Source organism: Rana temporaria, chromosome 1, assembly GCF_905171775.1.
Source record: "Rana temporaria chromosome 1, aRanTem1.1, whole genome shotgun sequence".
NCBI lineage: Eukaryota > Metazoa > Chordata > Amphibia > Anura > Ranidae > Rana > Rana temporaria.
The window spans coordinates 449,796,488-449,816,261 of NC_053489.1; the positions used below are offsets into that span (position 1 = coordinate 449,796,488).

The following is a 19,774-nucleotide window of genomic DNA, read 5'->3' on the forward strand; positions in this document are numbered from 1 at the left end:
TAAGAGAGCTGGACCCTGGGCCCAGAACTTAGAAAACCTTTGGGCGCCTAATGTTTTCTGTTTGCCAGGGTGCTGTATGGGTCCAGGACAGTGGATCCTTCATGGAAGAAGAAGGTTCCCAGGGCCTGAAGGTCTAGACATCCCCACGGAGATGGGGGAAGATTGGGCCTCTTGCTTGGCAAAGTCCTGCGGCATGGAGCAGGTAAGTAAGGGGAAAAACTTGCGGAACTTGGCTCTTAGCAAGTTTTTTCTGGGAGGTCACAGGGGACATGCCTAAGGTTATGCATTGCATCTGGCAAACCAGTCACATATCATGAAGATAGGATGGCTCTATATGTTATCATTCCCCATAAAAAGTGACCTCCCTGGTAGTGTTGGAAAAGCTGTGAGTGGGGCCTCTTGTGTACAAATGTATGTGTGTGTCAGAGAGCTATGCTTACCTGCAAGCCTCCAGGCGATGCTCTATCCAGTCCTCTTCCTCATGCCTGCAAGGCAGGCAAGAAACGCTGACCTCCTCGTGTGTTCCAGGCCTGCGGCTGCAGGAACAGAGAGGCCCTTCCTCCCAACCCCCCCCCCCGTCGGCGGGCGCGCGCGCGGTGCGCGTGCACGTGTTATAGGCGCATTTGGCGCCGTTTTAGCTGGGGGGGAAGGGCGGGTCAGTGGTTTAAGGAAGGGGCGGCCCTTCCTTAGTGCCACAGCTCATTCAATACTTTGGCTTGAGGGAGGAAGGACTGGAGTGAAGCACGGGGCGCTGAGGACACACAGTGGCCAGAAAGAATACTACAGTCTTCAGAAGATTGTGGTTTAGCCTAGGAATAGGCTGTTTTTTCTTTTCCATCTCATAGTCTTTTCTTTGGCAATACTACTCAGGGGGATAGAATGTTTTTTCTTGCCTAGATTGAAAAAAAAAAAGAAAAAAAAAAAGAAGAAAAGTTTTTTTCTTTTGAAAAAAAAAAAAAAAAGTGTCATCTGGGGTAGAGGAAACATTTTTTATTCCCCAAACAGGTGTTTGGGCATTTAACTATTTATAAGTCCCAGGTACCAATAAGTAGCAGGTGTACCTCGGTATTGTACCATGGCATCAAAGAACAAGCCAGAGGGTACAAAAGGTGGGGATTCCCCCACAGAGTCTGAGGTCTCGGACAGAGCTATGCCGCTGCTTTCCCCACAGGGAGCCTTTGGGCCATCGGGATCTGGGGCTGGAGCTGACGCGAGTCAACCCAACCCTAAGATGGTCACGGAGGAGGTGTTGCTCACCTCTTTAAATGAGATGCGGAGAAGCATGGGAGAAATGATAGCCGCAGCTATACGGGGTAGTAAGCGGAATAGATCTCCGTCACCCGTGCGCGGACCCTCGGAAGAGGAGGTCCTTTCCTCTGGGGAATTGGACGACCTCTTGGACAAAGACCGAGTAGGTTCAGGGATCGAAGATCCGGATACAGAGGAGTCTGGGGCAGTCTCCCTGAGGGAGAGCTGGTGGATTCAAGGCTTGACGGACTTGGTCCATAAGGCATTCAACCTGCCTGTACCAGATCTCCAGGTATCGACGATTTCAGCTTTGGGCTCACTGAGGGCGCCTCAAAGCAGTGCTGTGTTTCCGATCCATCCTCTATTGGAGGGAGTCTTGTTCCAAGAGTGGAACAAACCAGACAAGGTGTTCTTACCACCTAAGAAATTTTCTGTCTTATATCCTATGGAAGAAAAGTTTTCCAAGAGATGGGCTTCTCCTGCAGTAGACGCAGCCATCTCATGTGTTAACAAATCGTTAACATGCCCTGTAGAGAACGTACAGGTTTTCAAAGATCCAGTTGATAAGCGCTTGGAAGCACTACTTAAGAACTCCTTCACTTCTGCAGGGGCAGTAGTACAGCCAGCCGTGGCTGCGATTGGAGTCGCTCAAGCTTTATCAGATCAATTTAAGCAAATGCTTGAACTTATTCCTGCCGAGCAGGCAGAAGAATTTTCGGATGTCCCTAAGGCCATATGTTTTACGGTAGACGCAATCAAGGATTCCATCCAGCAAGCGTCACGTTTATCGTTATCCCTTATCCATATGAGAAGACTCTTATGGTTGAAAAGCTGGGAGGCTGAGCCCCCATGCAAGAAGCTCCTGGTAGGGTTCCCCTTCCATGGAGGACGGCTCTTCGGAGAGGACCTAGATAAATACATTCAGACCATTTCAAGCGGCAAGAGTACACTCTTGCCAACTAAGAAGAAGGTTCAGGGGCCTGCGTTTAAACGACAGTCCTCCCCTGGGCAGGGGCCCTCTAATGCCAAGCAGTATCGACGGCCTCCTGCAAGAGCAAACTTCGGCTTCAACAGCAGATCAGAAGGACAGGCTGTTAGAGGCAAGAGGCAGTGGTTTCGCAAGCCAGCAAAACCAGCCCCCAAGTCTACCTCATGAAGGGGCGCCCCCACCCACGAAGGTGGGGGGAAGGCAGCGACTCTTTTCGGAGATTTTGGAAGCCAGCATTCCCGACGAGTGGGTACGGTCTTCCGTGGCCACAGGCTACAAGCTAGAGTTCCTAAGGTTTCCTCCTCCTCATTTCCAGGAGTCGAGGATTCCAAACGATCTGGAGAAAGGAGCCGCATTAAGATCGGCTCTAGATCATCTACTTTCCCAGGGAGTAATAGTAGAGGTACCAGTCCTGGAACAGGGGCTGGGTTTCTACTCCAACCTAATGGAGGCTACGGCCCCCCGGGTGTTCACGAAGGTTCTAGCTCCAATCCTAGCCAAGCTAAGGATCCAAGGGGTCACGATCCTAGCATACCTGGACGACCTCCTAGTCATAGACCACTCGTCTCCCGGCTTGGAGCGAGCAGTGGCCCTCACGGTCCAATACCTCGAGAGGTTCGGCTGGGTCCTAAATCGAGAAAAGTCAGCATTCCAGCCCACAAGGCAGTTGGAATATCTCGGCATGAGATTAGACACAGAACAACAAAGGGTGTTCCTACCTCTGAGGAAGGTCAAAGCCATCAAGGAATTAATCCTACTGGTTCTAAGCAAGAAAGAACCGACTATTCGCCTATGTATGAGACTACTAGGCAAGATGGGGGCTACATTCGAGGCGGTGCCATACGCCCAGAGCCACACTCGCATCCTACAGGCAGCCATCCTGTCAGCATGGAGCAGAAGGCCACAGGCCTTGGATATCCCGTTGCCACTCTCATCAAGAGTCCGGCAAAGTCTGTGTTGGTGGTTAGACCCTCAGAATCTACTGAAGGGAAAGTCTTTCAACCCAGTGGCTGGGAAGATAGTGACCACAGACGCCAGCCTGACGGGCTGGGGAGCGATTGTGGATGGTTCCACTCGCCAAGGTATTTGGGCAAGGCCAGAGAAGCTTTTACCCATCAACATCTTGGAGCTCAGAGCGGTTCGACTAGCCCTCAGGGCTTGGACGTCGAAATTGCAGGGGTTCCCGGTGAGAGTTCAATCAGACAATGCCACGGCAGTGGCATACATAAATCACCAAGGGGGAACCAGGAGTCAGGCCGCTCAGAGAGAAGTGAGCTTGATTCTCCTAGGGGCAGAGGCTCATGTGCCCTGCATATCGGCAATATTCATTCCCGGAGTGGACAACTTTCAGGCGGACTTCTTAAGCCGCCAGACTCTATTGCCGGGGGAATGGTCTCTGCATCCACAAACCTTTCAAGCACTCTGCCAAAGATGAGGAGTGCCGGACGTGGATATCATGGCATCGAGACTCAACAAGAAGCTAGACAGGTTCATGTCCCGCTCAAGGGATCCGATGGCCTGCGGAACCGATGCGTTGGTTTGCCCTTGGCATCAGTTCAAACTTCTTTATGCGTTTCCCCCGCTCCAGTTACTACCCCGCCTGCTGCGCAGGATCCGGGTGGAGCACATACCAGTCATCCTGGTAGCTCCAGCATGGCCCAGAAGGGCATGGTACTCACTAATCTTAAGGATGGTAGTGGGAGACCCTTGGACTCTTCCTCTACGGCCAGACCTGCTATCGCAAGGTCCGATCCTCCACCCTGCCTTACGGCATCTAAATTTGACGGCCTGGAAGCTGAATCCCTGATTCTCAGGGGTAGAGGTCTGTCTCAGAAAGTAATCTCTACCCTAATCAGAGCCAGGAAACCGGTCTCTAGGGTGATTTATTACAGGGTCTGGAAGGCCTATGTAGGCTGGTGTGAGTCCAAGCGATGGCTTTCTCGCAAATTCACCATTGATAGAGTTTTAAGTTTTCTCCAGCTAGGAGTGGATAAAGGATTGGCATTAAGCACAATCAAAGGACAGATTTCTGCCCTGTCAGTGTGGTTTCAGCGGCCGCTGGCCACCCACTCGCTGGTTAAGACCTTCCTTCAAGGGGTCTTACGTATTAAACCTCCAGTTAAATCCCCGCTTTGCCCGTGGGATTTAAACCTTGTTCTGTCAGGTTTACAGAAACAACCGTTTGAGCCGTTGGCTGAAATTCCTTTGGTTTTACTGACAAGGAAGTTAGTATTTTTGGTCGCCATAGTTTCCGCAAGAAGAGTATCGGAACTGGCGGCCTTATCCTGTAAGGAACCATATCTTATTTTTCACAAGGACAGGGTCGTTCTACGCCCTCATCCTTCCTTCCTACCGAAGGTTATATCCAGTTTTCATTTGAACCAGGATTTGGTATTACCATCCTTCTTCCCTAAACCTACTTCCAGAAAGGAAGGGTTGCTGCATACCTTGGATATCGTCAGGGCCATGAAGGCCTATCTTAAAGCTACAAAGAAGATCCGGAAAACATATGTGCTGTTCATTCTACCGGATGGGCCCAAGAAGGGGCAGGCAGCTGCAAAGTCCACCATTTCTAGGTGGATTAAGCAATTAATCACTCAGGCCTACGGCTTGAAAGGGTTGCCTCCTCCAGTATCATTAAAGGCTCATTCTACTAGGGCCATGGGCGCCTCCTGGGCAGCACATCACCAGATCTCTATGGCTCAAGTTTGCAAGGCGGCAACCTGGTCTTCTGTCCACACGTTTACAAAATTCTACCAGTTGGACGTAAGAAGGAATACTGATACAGCCTTTGGGCAGGCAGTGCTGCAGGCTGCAGTTTGAGACCCTCGGATTCCGGGGGCTCCTCTTTTTTGAGTTAAATTAAAAATTTAAGATTATTTTTCTCAACTAAGTTGGATTTATTATGATTTGAGTATTTCTCTAAATTAAATCCTTTTGTCTTGGAGATGTTCTCCCTCCCCTCATTGTGAGCATTGCTTTGGGACATCCCACATAGTAATGAATATGCTGCTCTGTGTCCCGTGATGTACGATAAAGAAAAAGGGATTTTTTAATACAGCTTACCTGTAAAATCATTTTCTTGGAGTACATCACGGGACACAGAGCTCCCACCCCTCTTTTTGGGGACCATTTTGGGAGGCATACTGCTTGCTACAAAACTGAGGTACTCCTCCTATGGGAGGGGGTTATATAGGGAGGGGCATTTCCTGTTTGAGATTGCCAGTGTCAACACCTGAAGGTACTCCATATAACCCACATAGTAATGAATATGCTGCTCTGTGTCCCGTGATGTACTCCAAGAAAAGGATTTTACAGGTAAGCTGTATTAAAAAATCCCTTTTTTTCAGTGAATACAACTCCATCTCGTATTCATGGAGTTCAGCTTTAAAGTGTTACTAAACCCATTTTATGAAAATGGTTCCTACACCCCCCCCCCCCACACACACACACACACACACACACACACACACACAGTGCCCACAGTTTATAAATCTTCTGTTTACATTAAAATACTGCCACTATATACCTTTTTGGCTGATTACCTGTGCATGTAATTTAACCATAATTATTGATGCCAGCAGGGGGAGGGGGCAGGCACAGACGGAGATTGACATTTTCAGGAAGTGGTCAGATTTCTACAAAAAATGACACAGGTCACAACGTGAGAAAAAAAAATTAAAATTAATTGGGGATGCAAGTACTATGCTTATTATTATCTTCTACTCCTGCAAGGTTTTCATTTAAAAGTGAGGTCTGGTGACAGGGATTCTTTACGTTTCTATAAAGAATATTGATTTTGAAATTGAGCTTTGAAATTGTTAGCCTTATCTTCAGGGCTTGTGTAAAGTCAGAACTTGAGTTACTTAGGGCAGAGCTAGCCATTTCATGTATAGGTTCCTTGCTATTATCCCACTAAACACTGCATGTGCATAGTTGCCAACATTTCAAAAGCGTTTTTATGGACGCTGTAGGCTGAGCATGTATTTTAATTACCGTATTTATTGTAGTATAACACGCACTTTTCCCCCCTGAAAATAGGGGGAAAATCAATACGCCGATAGTGTACCTTGGACTCGGAGGGGAACGAGCGCCGCTGGAATTCACTGAGCCGTCATCTCCTGTTTACTCGGCTCTAACGTCACACACACAGTCCCGCTTCTGCCACCGGCATCGGACCAGTGTTCTGTCAATCACAGGAGCTGGTCCAATGTCGATGGCGGAGGCGGGACTGTGTATGTGACTGCCGTCGCGACTGAAAGCCAAGTGAACAGGAGATGACGGCTCAGTGATTCCCTCACTGCACGAAAGATGGTAAGGCTGCAAATGGGCACATAGGCTGCATTTAGGCTGAAGATGGGCACATAGACTGCATTTAGGCTGAAGATGGGCACATATGCTGCATTTAGGCTGAAGATGGGCACATAGGCTGCATTTAGGCTGAAGATGGGTGCATAGGCTGCATTTAGACTGGATATGGGCACATAGGCTGCATTGAGGCTGGAGATGGGAACCGATTAGGCTGCATTGAGGCTGCAGATGGACACTGACCGTAAAATAAAAAATAAATAAAAAATGTTTTTATTCCTGAAACTTCCCTCTTAAATTGGGGTGCGTGTTATACGCCGGCGCGTGTTATATGCCGATAAATACGGTAGGTCTGGGGCATTCTTTTAATATAGGCATGGTTCTATAAGAAGGTCAATCCGGTGCTTCCATCAGGGATCTGTTAGCAATAAAGGGTTAATTATGTACTGCCAGCAAGGATTTGTTAGCAATAAAAGGGTTAATCATGTCTCTAGCCACCAGGGATCTTAAGCTAGTAAGACAGATCGGGACATTTGGTAAATATGCATGTTTTTTTTTTGATAGGCCCTCTTGCATTTTAGACCTACAGTATTATGATTGTATGCAGGCAAATCTGGAATGATGTTTTCTTATTTTGTAGAAGTCTACAGATCATACTGGATGCTAAAGAAAATGCAGTGGAAGCCCTTGAACTGTATTTTACTGTAAGAAACTGGTCTTGACTTATTACTTATTCTAATGACTGATCTTTTCATAGATGTCCCGACTTAAAGTGGAGTTCCACCTATAAATATAACATTACATCAGTAGTTTTAAAAAAATGTCATTAGTCCTTTACGAAAATGTTTTTTTTTTTAGATGCCTTCAAAGTGTTGTTGCTAGGCAGAATAGTTAATCTTCAAACTTCCTGCACCTAGGTGCTTAAGCTTCCTAACCTACACCGCACAGACTCCTGGGAATGTAGTGGGTGTAACTTTCCAGGAGTCTGTGCACTCCCCAGTCTCGAAGAATCATGTGACTTGGACAGTACAGGTGCTGAAACCTGATCTGAAACCTATTACACTGCTTGTGCAGCACTGAGCATGTGCGAGATTTGCAAGGCTGAAATCCAGGAAGTCATACAGTCTGGCTTCATGATGCCCACACTTAAGATGGCCCCAGTCAATTTCTATTTTATAAAGTGTCTAAATGCTGTAACAACCTAACAAAACGGACCTTAGTTTACAGACTAACTTTACTAGAATACATTAAGCTTGTGTATTACAGGGGTATTTATATTTAAAAAGTGAAATTGTGTCCGGAACTCCGCTTTAAGGATACATACATGGCTTTCAACTGTCCCTGATTTTGAGGGACTGTTGGAACAAAGTCTCTCTTTCCTCTTCATTTGTCCCTAATTTTGGTCTTTTCTATATAGTTGTATATAAAATGCACTTTTTATCTTTCAAAAAGTGTTTTCCAGTGCTAAACCTTTCATCTCATTTCTAAATTGCTGCATTTGTAAATTTCAAAAGCCAGTATAGGAATAGTAGTGGTAAAAAAAGCACTTGTGGGTTTAAATAATATTTTTTTGGGGGGATAATTCTCCTTTAAGGGGGTGTGTCCTATGCCGACATACTTTTGCTAATAGGTGTCCCTTGTTCCCATCTCAAAAAGTTGGTAGGTGTGTACATATGTAAAGGCCAATAATTAGGACTGCACAGCTTTGATAGATTTTAAGGTGCATCCTATGATAGCTGTATTCCAAAATTAGCTACCGTGCATTCCAGGTAGCCGTGGAAACTCTCTCCCCCGGCTTTCTTCTAAGACATGCATAGCATAATATAAGTACATTCCAATAGAAGAAGCCAGCACTCCAAATCCTTGGTGAATGGTTTATTAGGTACACATAAACGGGTACAATGGCCTAACGTTTCGGCACAACCGCCTTGATCACAGTACAGTGGGTAAGGAAAGTATTCAGACCCCCCTTAAGTTTTTCACTCTTTGTTATATTGCAGCCATTTGCTAAAATCATTTTTCCTCAATGTACACACAGCACCCCATATTGACAGAAAAACACAGAATTGTTGAAATTTTTACAGATTTATTAAAAAATAAAAAATATCACATGGTCCTAAGTATTCAGACCCTTTGCTGTGACACTCATATATGTAACTCAGGTGCTGTCCATTTCTTCTGATCATCCTTGAGATGGTTCTACACATTCATTGGAGTTCAGCTGTGTTTGATTATACTGATTGGACTTGATTAGGAAAGCCACACACCTCTCTATATAAGACCTTACAGCTCACAGTGCATGTCAGAGCAAATGAGGTCAAAGGAACTGCCTGAAGAGCTCAGAGACAGAATTGTGGCAAGGCACGGATCTGGCCAAGGTTACAAAAAAGATTTCTGCTGCACTTAAGGTTCCTAAGAGCACAGTGGCCTCCATAATTCTTAAATGGAAGACGTTTGGGACGACCAGAACCTTTCCTAGAGCTGGCCGTCCGGCCAAACTTGGCTATCGGGGGAGAAGAGCCTTGGTGAGAGAGGTAAAGAAGAACCCAAAGATCACTGTGGCTGAGCTCCAGAGATGCAGTCAGGAGATAGGAGAAGGATGTAGAAAGTCAACCACCACTGTAGCCCTCCACCAGTCAGGGCTTTATGGCAGAGTGGCCCGACGGAAGCCTCTCCTCGGTGCAAGACACATGAAAGCCCACATAGAGTTTGCTAAAAAAAACACTTGAAGGACTCCAAGATGGTGGGAAATAAGATTCTCTGGTCTGATGAGACCAAGATAGAACTTTTTGGCCTTAATTCTAAGTGGTATGTGTGGAGAAAACCAGGCACTGCTTATCACCTGTCCAATACAGTCCCAACAGTGAAGCATGGTGGTGGCAGCATCATGCTGTTGGGCTGTTTTTCAGCTACAGGGACAAGAAGACTGGTTGCAATCGAAGGAAAGATGAATGCGGCCAAGTACAGGGATATCCTGGACTAAAACCTTATCCAGAGTGCTCAGCACCTCAGACTAGGCCGAAGGTTTACCTACCAACAAGACAATGACCCTAAGCACACAGCTAAAATAACGAGTGGCTTCACAACAACTCCGTAACTGTTCTTGAATGGTCCAGCCAGAGCCCTGACTTAAACCCAATTGAGCATCTCTGGAGAGACCTAAAAATTTCTGTTTACCATCCAACCTGACCGAACTGGAGAGGATCTGCAAGGAGGAATGGCAGAGGATCCCCAAATCCAGGTGTGAAAAACTTGTTGCATCTTTCCCAAAAAGACTCATGGCTGTATTAGATCAAAAGGGGGTTTCTACTAAATACTGAGCAAAGGGTCTGAATACTTAAGACCATGTGACTACCCTCCCTTCTAGATTGTAAGCTCTAACGAGCAGGGCCCTCTGATCCCTCCTGTATTGATTGTATTGTGACTGTACTGTCTTCCCTGATGTAAAGCGCTGCGCAAACTGTTGGCGCTATATAAATCCTGTATAATAATAATAATAATAATAATGTGAGTTCAGTTTTTCTTTTTTAATAAATCTGAAAAAATGTCAACAATTCTGTGTTTTTTTTCTGTCAATTTGGGGTGCTGTGTGTACATTTAATGAGGGAAAAAATGAACTTAAATTATTTTAGCAAATGGCTGCAATATAACAAAGAGTGAAAAATTTAAGGGGGTCTGAAAACTTTCTGTACCCACTGTATATTAGCACATCTCATACTTAAATGTAGCATGTAGGCTGAGGTAAGGAGTAGACAACAAAGGCATCCTTTTGGGCATAAATGACCTTTATTGTAAAAGAAGTAAGGTGTCTAAAAAAAAAAAAAGTCTAACGTAATAAAACACGCCCCTTAGACTGGCCATAAGAAGCCAAGTTCTAATTTCCTATGGGACAATATTTATCAGAGGTGCTCACCATGCTTTTTAGTAATGTTGAAATGAAATGCACTACGCCTTTGATACTGACACTCTCCAACAGGATTCACAGCTGTTCCCAACTAACACATCTTTTTTGAGAAATTTTAGTAGCTATACACAGACTTCTGATGTAGAAAAGTAACGCATCGGACCTACAGTAATGTGCAGGGCCATCGAAATGCAAGGGCACTCCTGGGTACTGCCCAGGGGCCCCAGGTATATAGGGGGCCCCCACAATAATCTTGCATTACATCATACTTGCCAACTTTCCCAGATTTGCTGGGACAGTCATGCTTTTTACTAAACTGTCCCGATATGGTCGTATCCCGGGAGGCATCCCAGAACCTATACGGTGCCCTTTGTGTTGACTAGTCTTTGACTTATGGAATGTTTTCCTTTGGTAAAATCGATTTTATTGAAAGCACTAATGAATATGGCCCGGATTCACTTAGAAGCGCGTATTTTGTGTGGGCGTAACGTTATCCTATTTGCGTTATGCCTCCGCAACTTTGACAGGCAAGTGCAGTATTCTCAAACCAAAGTTGCAGCGGCATAGCGTAAATAGGCCGGCGTAAGCCCGCCTAATTCAAAGGTGGAAGATGTGGGCGTGTGTTATGTAAATTTAATGTGACCCCACGTAAATGACGCTTTTTACGAACGGCGCATGCGCCGTCCGTGAAAGTATCCCAGTGCGCATGCTCCAAATTAACCCGCAAGAAGCCAATGCTTTCAATGTGAACGTAAATGACACACAGCCCTATTCGCGAACGACTTACGCAAATGACGTAAAACGTGAAAAATGCAACGCTGTTCCGACGTCCATACTTAACATTGCTACGCCTCATCTGCGCCTCATATAGCAGGGGTAACTTTACGCCAGGAAAAGCCTAACGTAAATGGCGTATCTGTACTGCGTCGGCCAGGCGTACGTTCATGAATTGGCGTATCTAGCTGATTTACATATTTCTAGGCGTAAATCAACGTACACGCCCCTAGCGGCCAGCGTAAATATGCAGTTAAAGCGGAGGTTCACCCTATTAGGTCACTTTGTTTGATATAACAGTCCCCCCGGTGTGCCTGACGATTTGGCGGTTCCAAAAAAATATAAAAATCTACATACCCCCTTTTCAGCATCTCGAGCAGGCACATCCGGGTTGTAGGGGTTCGGGAATGGGCGTGTCGGCTAGCTCCGCAAAGGATTTTGGGAGCTAACACGTGTGTCTCTGGACGGTGACGAGACACAGCAGCTAGAGAAGCAATCTCGCGATCTTTCGAACGTCACCTGACTGCACGCGGTCAGGTGACGGTCATGTGACCGGGGGCGGATACAATTCTCCCATAGTAAACATAAATTTATATGCTAGGCACAGCGGGGAGTGTCCTTTTCAGGACGCTGCCGGCCGTTGTCCTAGCAACTCAGCAGTGTTGACGGCGCGCCTCGCCGTCACACTGCGCATGCGCGGGATAGAGCGGTGAATGCTGGGACAGCATTCACCGCATCCCGGAAGATCCTGCAGGACGGCTTCAGAGTGCCAGTAGTAAAGATGGCAATGTCCATCAGAAAATTTTATAAAATATCTTTCTGGGCGATATCGTAGTGCTAGCGGCAGCGAGGATGAGACTGGTGAGTACTATTTTCTATGTACCACCAGCGTGACAAAAAGCTCTTTAAAAAAAACTGTTTTCCCGCGGAACTCCCGCTTTAAGATACGACGTCGTAGGAGACTTACGCTGGTCGTATCTTATACAAATTCTGGCGTATCTGATTCTTTGAATCAGGCGCCAAGATACGACGGCTCAGACTCGGCGATACGACGGCGTATCTGGAGATACGCCGGCGTATCTCCTACGATAATCTGGGCCTATATGTTTAATTCTATCAACTATTTATACTTTCTTTCTTGAAGGTAGGTGTGTAAATTGGGGCAAGCTGGTGGGGCCCCAGTGCATTACTTTGCCCAGGGGCCCATGATGCTATTAAGACGGCTCAGAAAGAATAGTGCAGTAATGCAAAGCATCTAATCAGATATGCTTGTAAAGACAGTTTCTTATCTGTTACTGTGAGCTTCTGTAAATTTTTCCTCTTTGTTAAAAAAAATCAGCTTGATATTTCCCATCAGCAAAATCATTTCAAGTTGACAGAGCCTCAGATACAGATTGTGGATTAGGTATTTTCTTGAAAAATTTATCCTGGTTCCCCAAGCTGCTCTTGATGCCAACTACTGAACTTTCCTATTGTGCAGTGACACAGCCCTTCACAATAAAGAAATAAAGAACTAATAATATGGAGAAAGACTTTAGATCTGTATCTTAAGTTATAGAAAAAGGTGCAAATAGAAAGGCCTGCAGTGCATTTCTTGGCGCCTGGGAACTAGGTATGAACTTTTTCTATAGTGAAAGTTATTGGATAAGCAAATGAAAGAAAAAACATAGGCAAGTACCCGCAAATGTTAATGGGTATTTAGCCTGACAGCAGCAATTTAAATTTTAAATGGAAATAAAACCATTCAAATGCAGATATAACAATGTATCAAAATAAAAGAACTGGTGTTCAAGTGATAAAATCGCGCTATAAAGCTGGATGTGGTCCAGTGCAAATAAATGAACCTAAAAGCCAGAAAATGAATAATTGTGACAGGTGATCAAAGAAAAGGATGTTCAGAGCACCATACACCGATTCAGAGATAGCAACAATAAGTGGGTCCTGTTATCCCACTTACCATAGATGAGGTAAAGTCAGCATAAATAGCTTCTCTTATGTCAAAACTTTCAAAATCCTTCTATTAGGTCAAGGGGTTAAAACTCAATGGAGGCACATATAGGAGAGAAAGGGGAAAGAAAAACTACAATAGTGTAATTCCACCTTTTATCATGTACCCCACAAACAGTTAAAACATCCCATAAGGTAATGCCCATACAGGAGATCACATATATATGAGCAGAGTAAGGAGAAGATATCACCAGTTCACCGCTGTCCTCCACGTCTAGGGGCCGCGCGCGTGCTGTACAGCGTTTGTATTGATGCACGGTGATTGGTCAGAGGTGGAACGCAATCTTCTTCCTTCCTTGTGGCGCCGTTGTAGCCACGCCCTGACGTGTTTCGTCACTTTTGACTTCAGCAGAGGGCGCCCTCTGCTGAAGTCGGAAGTGACGAAACGCGTCAGGGCGTAGCTACAACGGCGCCACAAGGAAGGAAGAAGATTGCGTTCCATTGCGTTCCACCGCTGACCAATCACCGTGCATCAATACAAACGCTGTACAGCACGCGCGCGGCCCCTAGACGTGGAGGACAGCGGTGAACTGGTGATATCTTCTCCTTACTCTGCTCATATATATGTGATCTCCTGTACGGGCATTACCTTATGGGATGTTTTAACTGTTTGTGGGGTACATGATAAAAGGTGGAATTACACTATTGTAGTTTTTCTTTCCCCTTTCTCTCCTATATGTGCCTCCATTGAGTTTTACCCCTTGACCTAATTGAAGGATTTTGAAAGTTTTGACATAAGAGAAGCTATTTATGCTGACTTTACCTCATCTATGGTAAGTGGCATAACAGGACCCACTTATTGGTGCTATCTCTGAATCGGTGTATGGTGCTCTGAACATCCTTTTCTTTGATCACCTGTCACAATTATTCATTTTCTGGCTTTTAGGTTCATTTATTTGCACTGGACCACACCCAACTTTATAGCGCGATTTTATCACTTGAACACCAGTTCTTTTATTTTGATACATTGTTATATCTGTATCTTAAAGCGGTGGTTCACCCTAAAAACTACATTTTCTTATTCTACTGCCCCCCCACATTACAATTCGATTAAGGCTCTTATTATTTTTTCCATGCTGTACATACCTTAGTACAGCATATTCACCCGTGCATCCGGTTGCGAGTCCCGCGGGAGTGGGCGTTCCTCACATGTGTTTGATTGACATTTTGCCCAAAAACGAGCTCCCCCCCCCCCCCCCCGTCGCGTAAGCCACGTCACGATTGGCGAAAGGAGCCGAACGGCGATGCGCATGCGCAGTATAGCGCCGACTCGCCGTTCGGCTCCTTTCGCCAACCGTGACGCGGCTTACGCGACGGGGGGGAGCTCGTTTTTGGGCAAAATGTCAATCAAACACATGTGAGGAACGCCCACTCCCGCGGGACTCGCAACCCGGATGCACGGGTGAATATGCTGTACTAAGGTATGTACAGCATGGAAAAAATAATAAGAGCCTTAATCGAATTGTAATGTGGGGGGGCAGTGGAATAAAAAAATTGTAGTTTTTAGGGTGAACCACCGCTTTAAGTTGCCTATGTTTTTTGGATCCGATGCTCATTTTGCCATGCGGTTCACATACTTAATCTGTTTTTCAGTATATTATTTAGGTCGAAATTTATGGTTTGCAACAGAATTTGCAGTTGGCATATTGTAAATATAGTACCTAATACACTGCCAAATCCCTTCATCAAACAAATGCTATGTTAGAAAATGTTGTATGACGCTGCACCATAATATCGCCTGGATTTAAGTAAGCATAATTTATTTTTAGTGGTAACAGATACCTACACATCTAACCTTCTGGCCTGCTCAGCTAGCTCCGTCTTCCATGACATCATTGATGTAATCTTATTAAGAGATTCTTCGCTACACTGCGTACTCTCATTTCACAACCGCATTCTAGACTAAGAACAGAATTAATGAAAGCTGGTTGATGGACATAATTCAATGTTTTCGTTACTCTGAAATATACCAACCAGAAATATTTAAATGTACTTTTAGATCACCTGGGAAAACCGAACAGTGGAACTCGTTCCAAATGGAACATCAGAGCGTGTGACCAGTGAAAAAAAGTATGTATCCTTGTTCTCGCAGTTCACAACAGTTTTTAGTTTCAACCGATCATTGCATTTACATGGGATTATAATTATCAGTGTGGGATTTAGGTACTGCATGTCAGAAGCGTAACTAGAACCTTCAGGGCCCCGGTGCAAGAAACCATGAAGGGCCCTCAATCTCCATCTCTGCAACCTCAGCTGCAATAGAGCTTCCTATTCATTTACAAACTGAAGCAGAGTTACTATGCTTCAGTTATGAATGGACACAGTGAGTGCAGTACCAATTACTCACCGTGTCCATTCAGAAAAGGAAGGGTCTGGAGGGGGGCACTGTAAAAGGAGGGGAAAGTGTAAAAAGAAGGGGGTAGTATGACAGGGAAGCAGTATTGTGACATGAGGAGGGCAGTGTGATGGGGGGAGGGGCAGTATGATGGAGTAATTGTGACAGGAGAGGGGGCAGTGTGACAGGAGAAGGGTGTCTGGGAAGTGTGACAGCAGGGGGGACTGAGATAAGAGGGGGGCAGTGTGACAAGAAGGGGCAGTATAATGGGGGGCATTGTAACAAGAGGGGGGCAGTGTGACCGGATAAGGGTACCTGGGAAGTGTGACAGGAGACGGTCAGTGTGAAAGAAAGGGAGCAGTGGGATGAGGGACCACTATGAAAGGAGGGGGCAGTATAATGGGGTAGTGTGACAGGAGGAGAGGGAAGTTTGACAGAAGGTGGCAGTGACGAGGGGGAAGAATGATGGAGGGGCAGTGTGACTGGAAGGGGTCAGTATGCAGGGGGTATATTGTGACAAGGGGGCAGTGTGACAGGTGGGGGACAGTGTAAGGGAGTGGTATGACGGGTAGGGAGCAGTGTAATAAAAGGGGGAGGGTCGCAGTTGACAGGTGGGGGGGGGGCAAAACATTTGTGGTATGAATTTAAAAAAAAAACATAAATACCTTTTTTTTCCCTTTTTTTTTTTTATAAGTAATCACATTCCCTCTGTTCTCAGCTGCATAAGAGCTGGGGGAGGAGAAGCAGTGGAGCTTTCCAGTGAATGGCTGTGCAAGGAAGGTGTGTCAGAACAAGGCTGATCATTGGAGGAGAGCATATTAAGGTCCCAGCATAGCTAGAGAACTGACCACAGTGTGTTCTTGTACTTGGTGTGGTCAGTTTTTAATAGGAAACCAGAGTGACTGTCAGGAACACCAGGGATTTCGCACAAAGGAAGCAATACAAAGAGAGCAGGATACATTTTCACACAAGTACATGATAGAGCAGGCACATATCAGGAATATAAAATAGGGTAACAAACACTGGTAGTTTGTTAAACTTAATCTCTTTTTTTCACACGTGCGGGTGTGTGAATACTTTAGGAGCATTACTGCATCAAAAATGATTCAAGTGTTTGATCTCCCCCGCTGAGCTATTGTATTCTGACTGGGGGACTGCCCCCCCCCCCCCCCCCCCCCCGACAGAACACATGGCTTCTTACATTCTGGTTTACTAATAGAGCTACTCAATCAGTATATCACTCCCCCTTGTGTGAGTTAAATCAAAGAAGCAAAGATATATTGATGTTTGTAATGCATAATAATCAATAAAATTGAGATTTACTTTTTTTTTTTTGCTCTCTTAAAGGCACAACTATGTGAACAAGTACATTGACTACATTTTCAACACCTCTGTGGCCGAGACTTTTGAGGAGTTCAAGACAGGACTGCACAAAGTTTGTGACAAAGACGTTCTGTCATTTTTCCAACCAGATGAACTGATGGATCTTGTTGCTGGTCATGCAAGATATGACTGGAATATATTTGAGCAGGTAAATTCTGACCTATTTTGGTGTTTGCAGTAACACTGATAGAAATCATGCCTGTGCTTACCCCCTAACTTAAGAACCTGACAATAAGGGAGACTATATGGAGATGATGACCTGCAAAAAGCAGGCATGAATAAATAATACTGAAGACTGGGTGTGACATACTAGTCTGATTAGAAACAAAAAATTAATACCACCTGGGAATTCCAAATTATATTCACCGACTGCACACTGCACCCCCTGCACACATTGCCCTTCTTCCTGTATAAACGGCCCCTTGTACAGACTGACACCCTTCTTGCACACTTTCCTCACTTCCTGTACACCCTGCCTTTCTTCCACATATTTCCCCCCCCCCCCCCCTCCCGTACACATTGCCCTACTTTCTGTATACACTGCCCCTTGCCTGCACACTGCCCCCCTCCCAGTACAAATTGCCCTACTTCCTGTATACACCACTCCTTGTCTGCACACTTTGACCCCTCGTACACACAGCCCTCTCCCAGTACAAATTGCCCTACTTCCTGTATACACCGCTCCTTGTCTGCACACTTTGACCCCTTGTACACACTGCCCTCTCCCAGTACAAATTGCCCTACTTCCTGTATACACGCTCCTTGTCTGCACACTTTGACCCCTCGTACACACTGCCCTCTCCCAGTACAAATTGCCCTACTTCCTGTATACACGCTCCTTGTCTGCACACTTTGACCCCTCGTACACACTGCCCTCTCCCAGTACAAATTGCCCTACTTCCTGTATACACGCTCCTTGTCTGCACACTTTGACCCCTCGTACACACTGCCCTCTCCCAGTACAAATTGCCCTACTTCCTGTATACAACGCTCCTTGTCTGCACACTTTGACCCTTCGTACACACTGCCCTCTCCCAGTACAAATTGCCCTACTTCCTGTATACACGCTCCTTGTCTGCACACTTTGACCCCTCGTACACACTGCCCTCTCCCAGTACAAATTGCCCTACTTCCTGTATACACCGCTCCTTGTCTGCACACTTTGACCCCTCGTACACACTGCCCTCTCCCAGTACAAATTGCCTTACATCCTGTATACACCGCTCCCTGCCTGCACACTTTGACCCCTCGTACACACTGCACCCCTCCCAGTACAAATTGCCCTACTTCCTGTATACACCGCTTCTTGTCTGCACACTTTGACCTCCCGTACACACTGCCCCCCTCCCAGTACAAATTGCCCTACTTCCTGTATACACCGCTCCTTGTCTGCACACTTTGACCTCCCGTACACACTGCCCCCCTCCCAGTACAAATTGCCCTACTTCCTGAATACACCTATTATGTACCTTTTTAACAAATATTTGGCCTCTACTTCTCCATTTCTATGTTTTTCAGATTATAAGCTTAAGTATACTTATTATATATCATTTATAATTACAATATGATGTATATTTCTAGCTCTATCTCCTTTTTTGCTGACATCATAAAACCTATTGTTGAACTATATATAATCAGTATTTTGTTCTTTGTAAAAAGGAACCAAATTAATCCAAAAGGGAATGTTGTCCTTTGGACTGTTGTATTGTACATTCCACCCAGAAAGTATTCACAGCGCTACACTTTTTTTCACATTTTGTTGCAGCCTTATTCCAAAATTGATTAAATTCATTATTTCCCTCAAAATTCTACAAACAATACCAAATAATGACAACGTGAAAGAAGTTTGTTTTGTTTGAAATCTGTGCAAATTTATTAAAATTACAGTCACTGTCATTTGGCACCAATTACAGTCTCAAGTCTTTTTGAGTATGATGCTACTAACTTGGCACACCTATTTTTGGGCAGTTTCTCCCATTCTTCTTTGCAGGACCTCACAAGCTCCATCGGGTTGGATGGTAGCGTCAGCCATTTTCAGATCTCTCCAGAGATGTTCAATCAGGTTCATGTCTGCGCTCTGGCTGGGCCACTCAAGGACATTCACAGAGTTGTCTTGTAGCCTCTACTTTGTTATCTTGGCTGTGTGCTTAGGGTCGTTGGCTTGTTGGAAGATGAACCTTCGCCCCAGTCTGAGGTCCAGAGCGCTCTGGAGCAGGTTTTCATCAAGGATGTCTCTGTACATTGCTGCATTTATCTTTCACTCGATCCTGACTAGCCCACAGTTCCTGCCACTGAAAAAACATCCCCACAGCATGATACTGCCACCACCATGCTTCACTGTAGGGATGGCATTAGCCTGACCAAGGGGTCCTACATGACTCCGAAACGTTGCTCCTTTGTTATGTGATTTTTTTTTTTTTTTTGTAATAAAACTTTTTTGGACGTAATTGGACGATCCTTGGTGTGCTGGCGAATATGTTCAATTGTTTGGTTTGTCTCCAGGACCCAGCTGGTAATCGTTGCAGCACCCAACATTTTGTAAGGGCCATTTTACCAGGAATGTGTGCTATTGGAATATTGATCAGACTCTACCATACAGGCCTGATTGGTGGAGTGCTGCATAGATGGTTGTTCTTCTGGAAGTATCTCCCCTCTCCACAGTGAAAAAAAGGCTCTCTGTCAGAGTAGGACGCACACATAGTGAACTCCTCTTGCTACAGATCCTGTATACCCTCCTGATTGCTTCCCAGCCTGGAAATACACTTGCCATAGTGACCATCGGGTTCTTGGTCACCTCCCTGACTAAGGCCCTTCTCCCACGATCGCT

The 19,774-nt window shown here is 45.5% G+C and overlaps 1 protein-coding gene across 2 annotated transcripts in view; it reads left to right on the forward strand.

Moving 5' to 3' along the window:
* The window catches only part of LOC120916459 (probable E3 ubiquitin-protein ligase HERC6), a 106,509-nt gene that overhangs the window by 78,171 nt on the left and 8,564 nt on the right, over positions 1–19,774 (forward strand). For both annotated transcript variants that reach the window (XM_040327436.1, XM_040327443.1), the window contains exons 19-21: positions 7,185–7,248; positions 15,229–15,299; positions 16,912–17,095. In XM_040327436.1, coding sequence (XP_040183370.1) covers positions 7,185–7,248; positions 15,229–15,299; positions 16,912–17,095 — 319 coding nt within the window. The remainder of the gene's footprint in view (positions 1–7,184; positions 7,249–15,228; positions 15,300–16,911; positions 17,096–19,774) is intronic.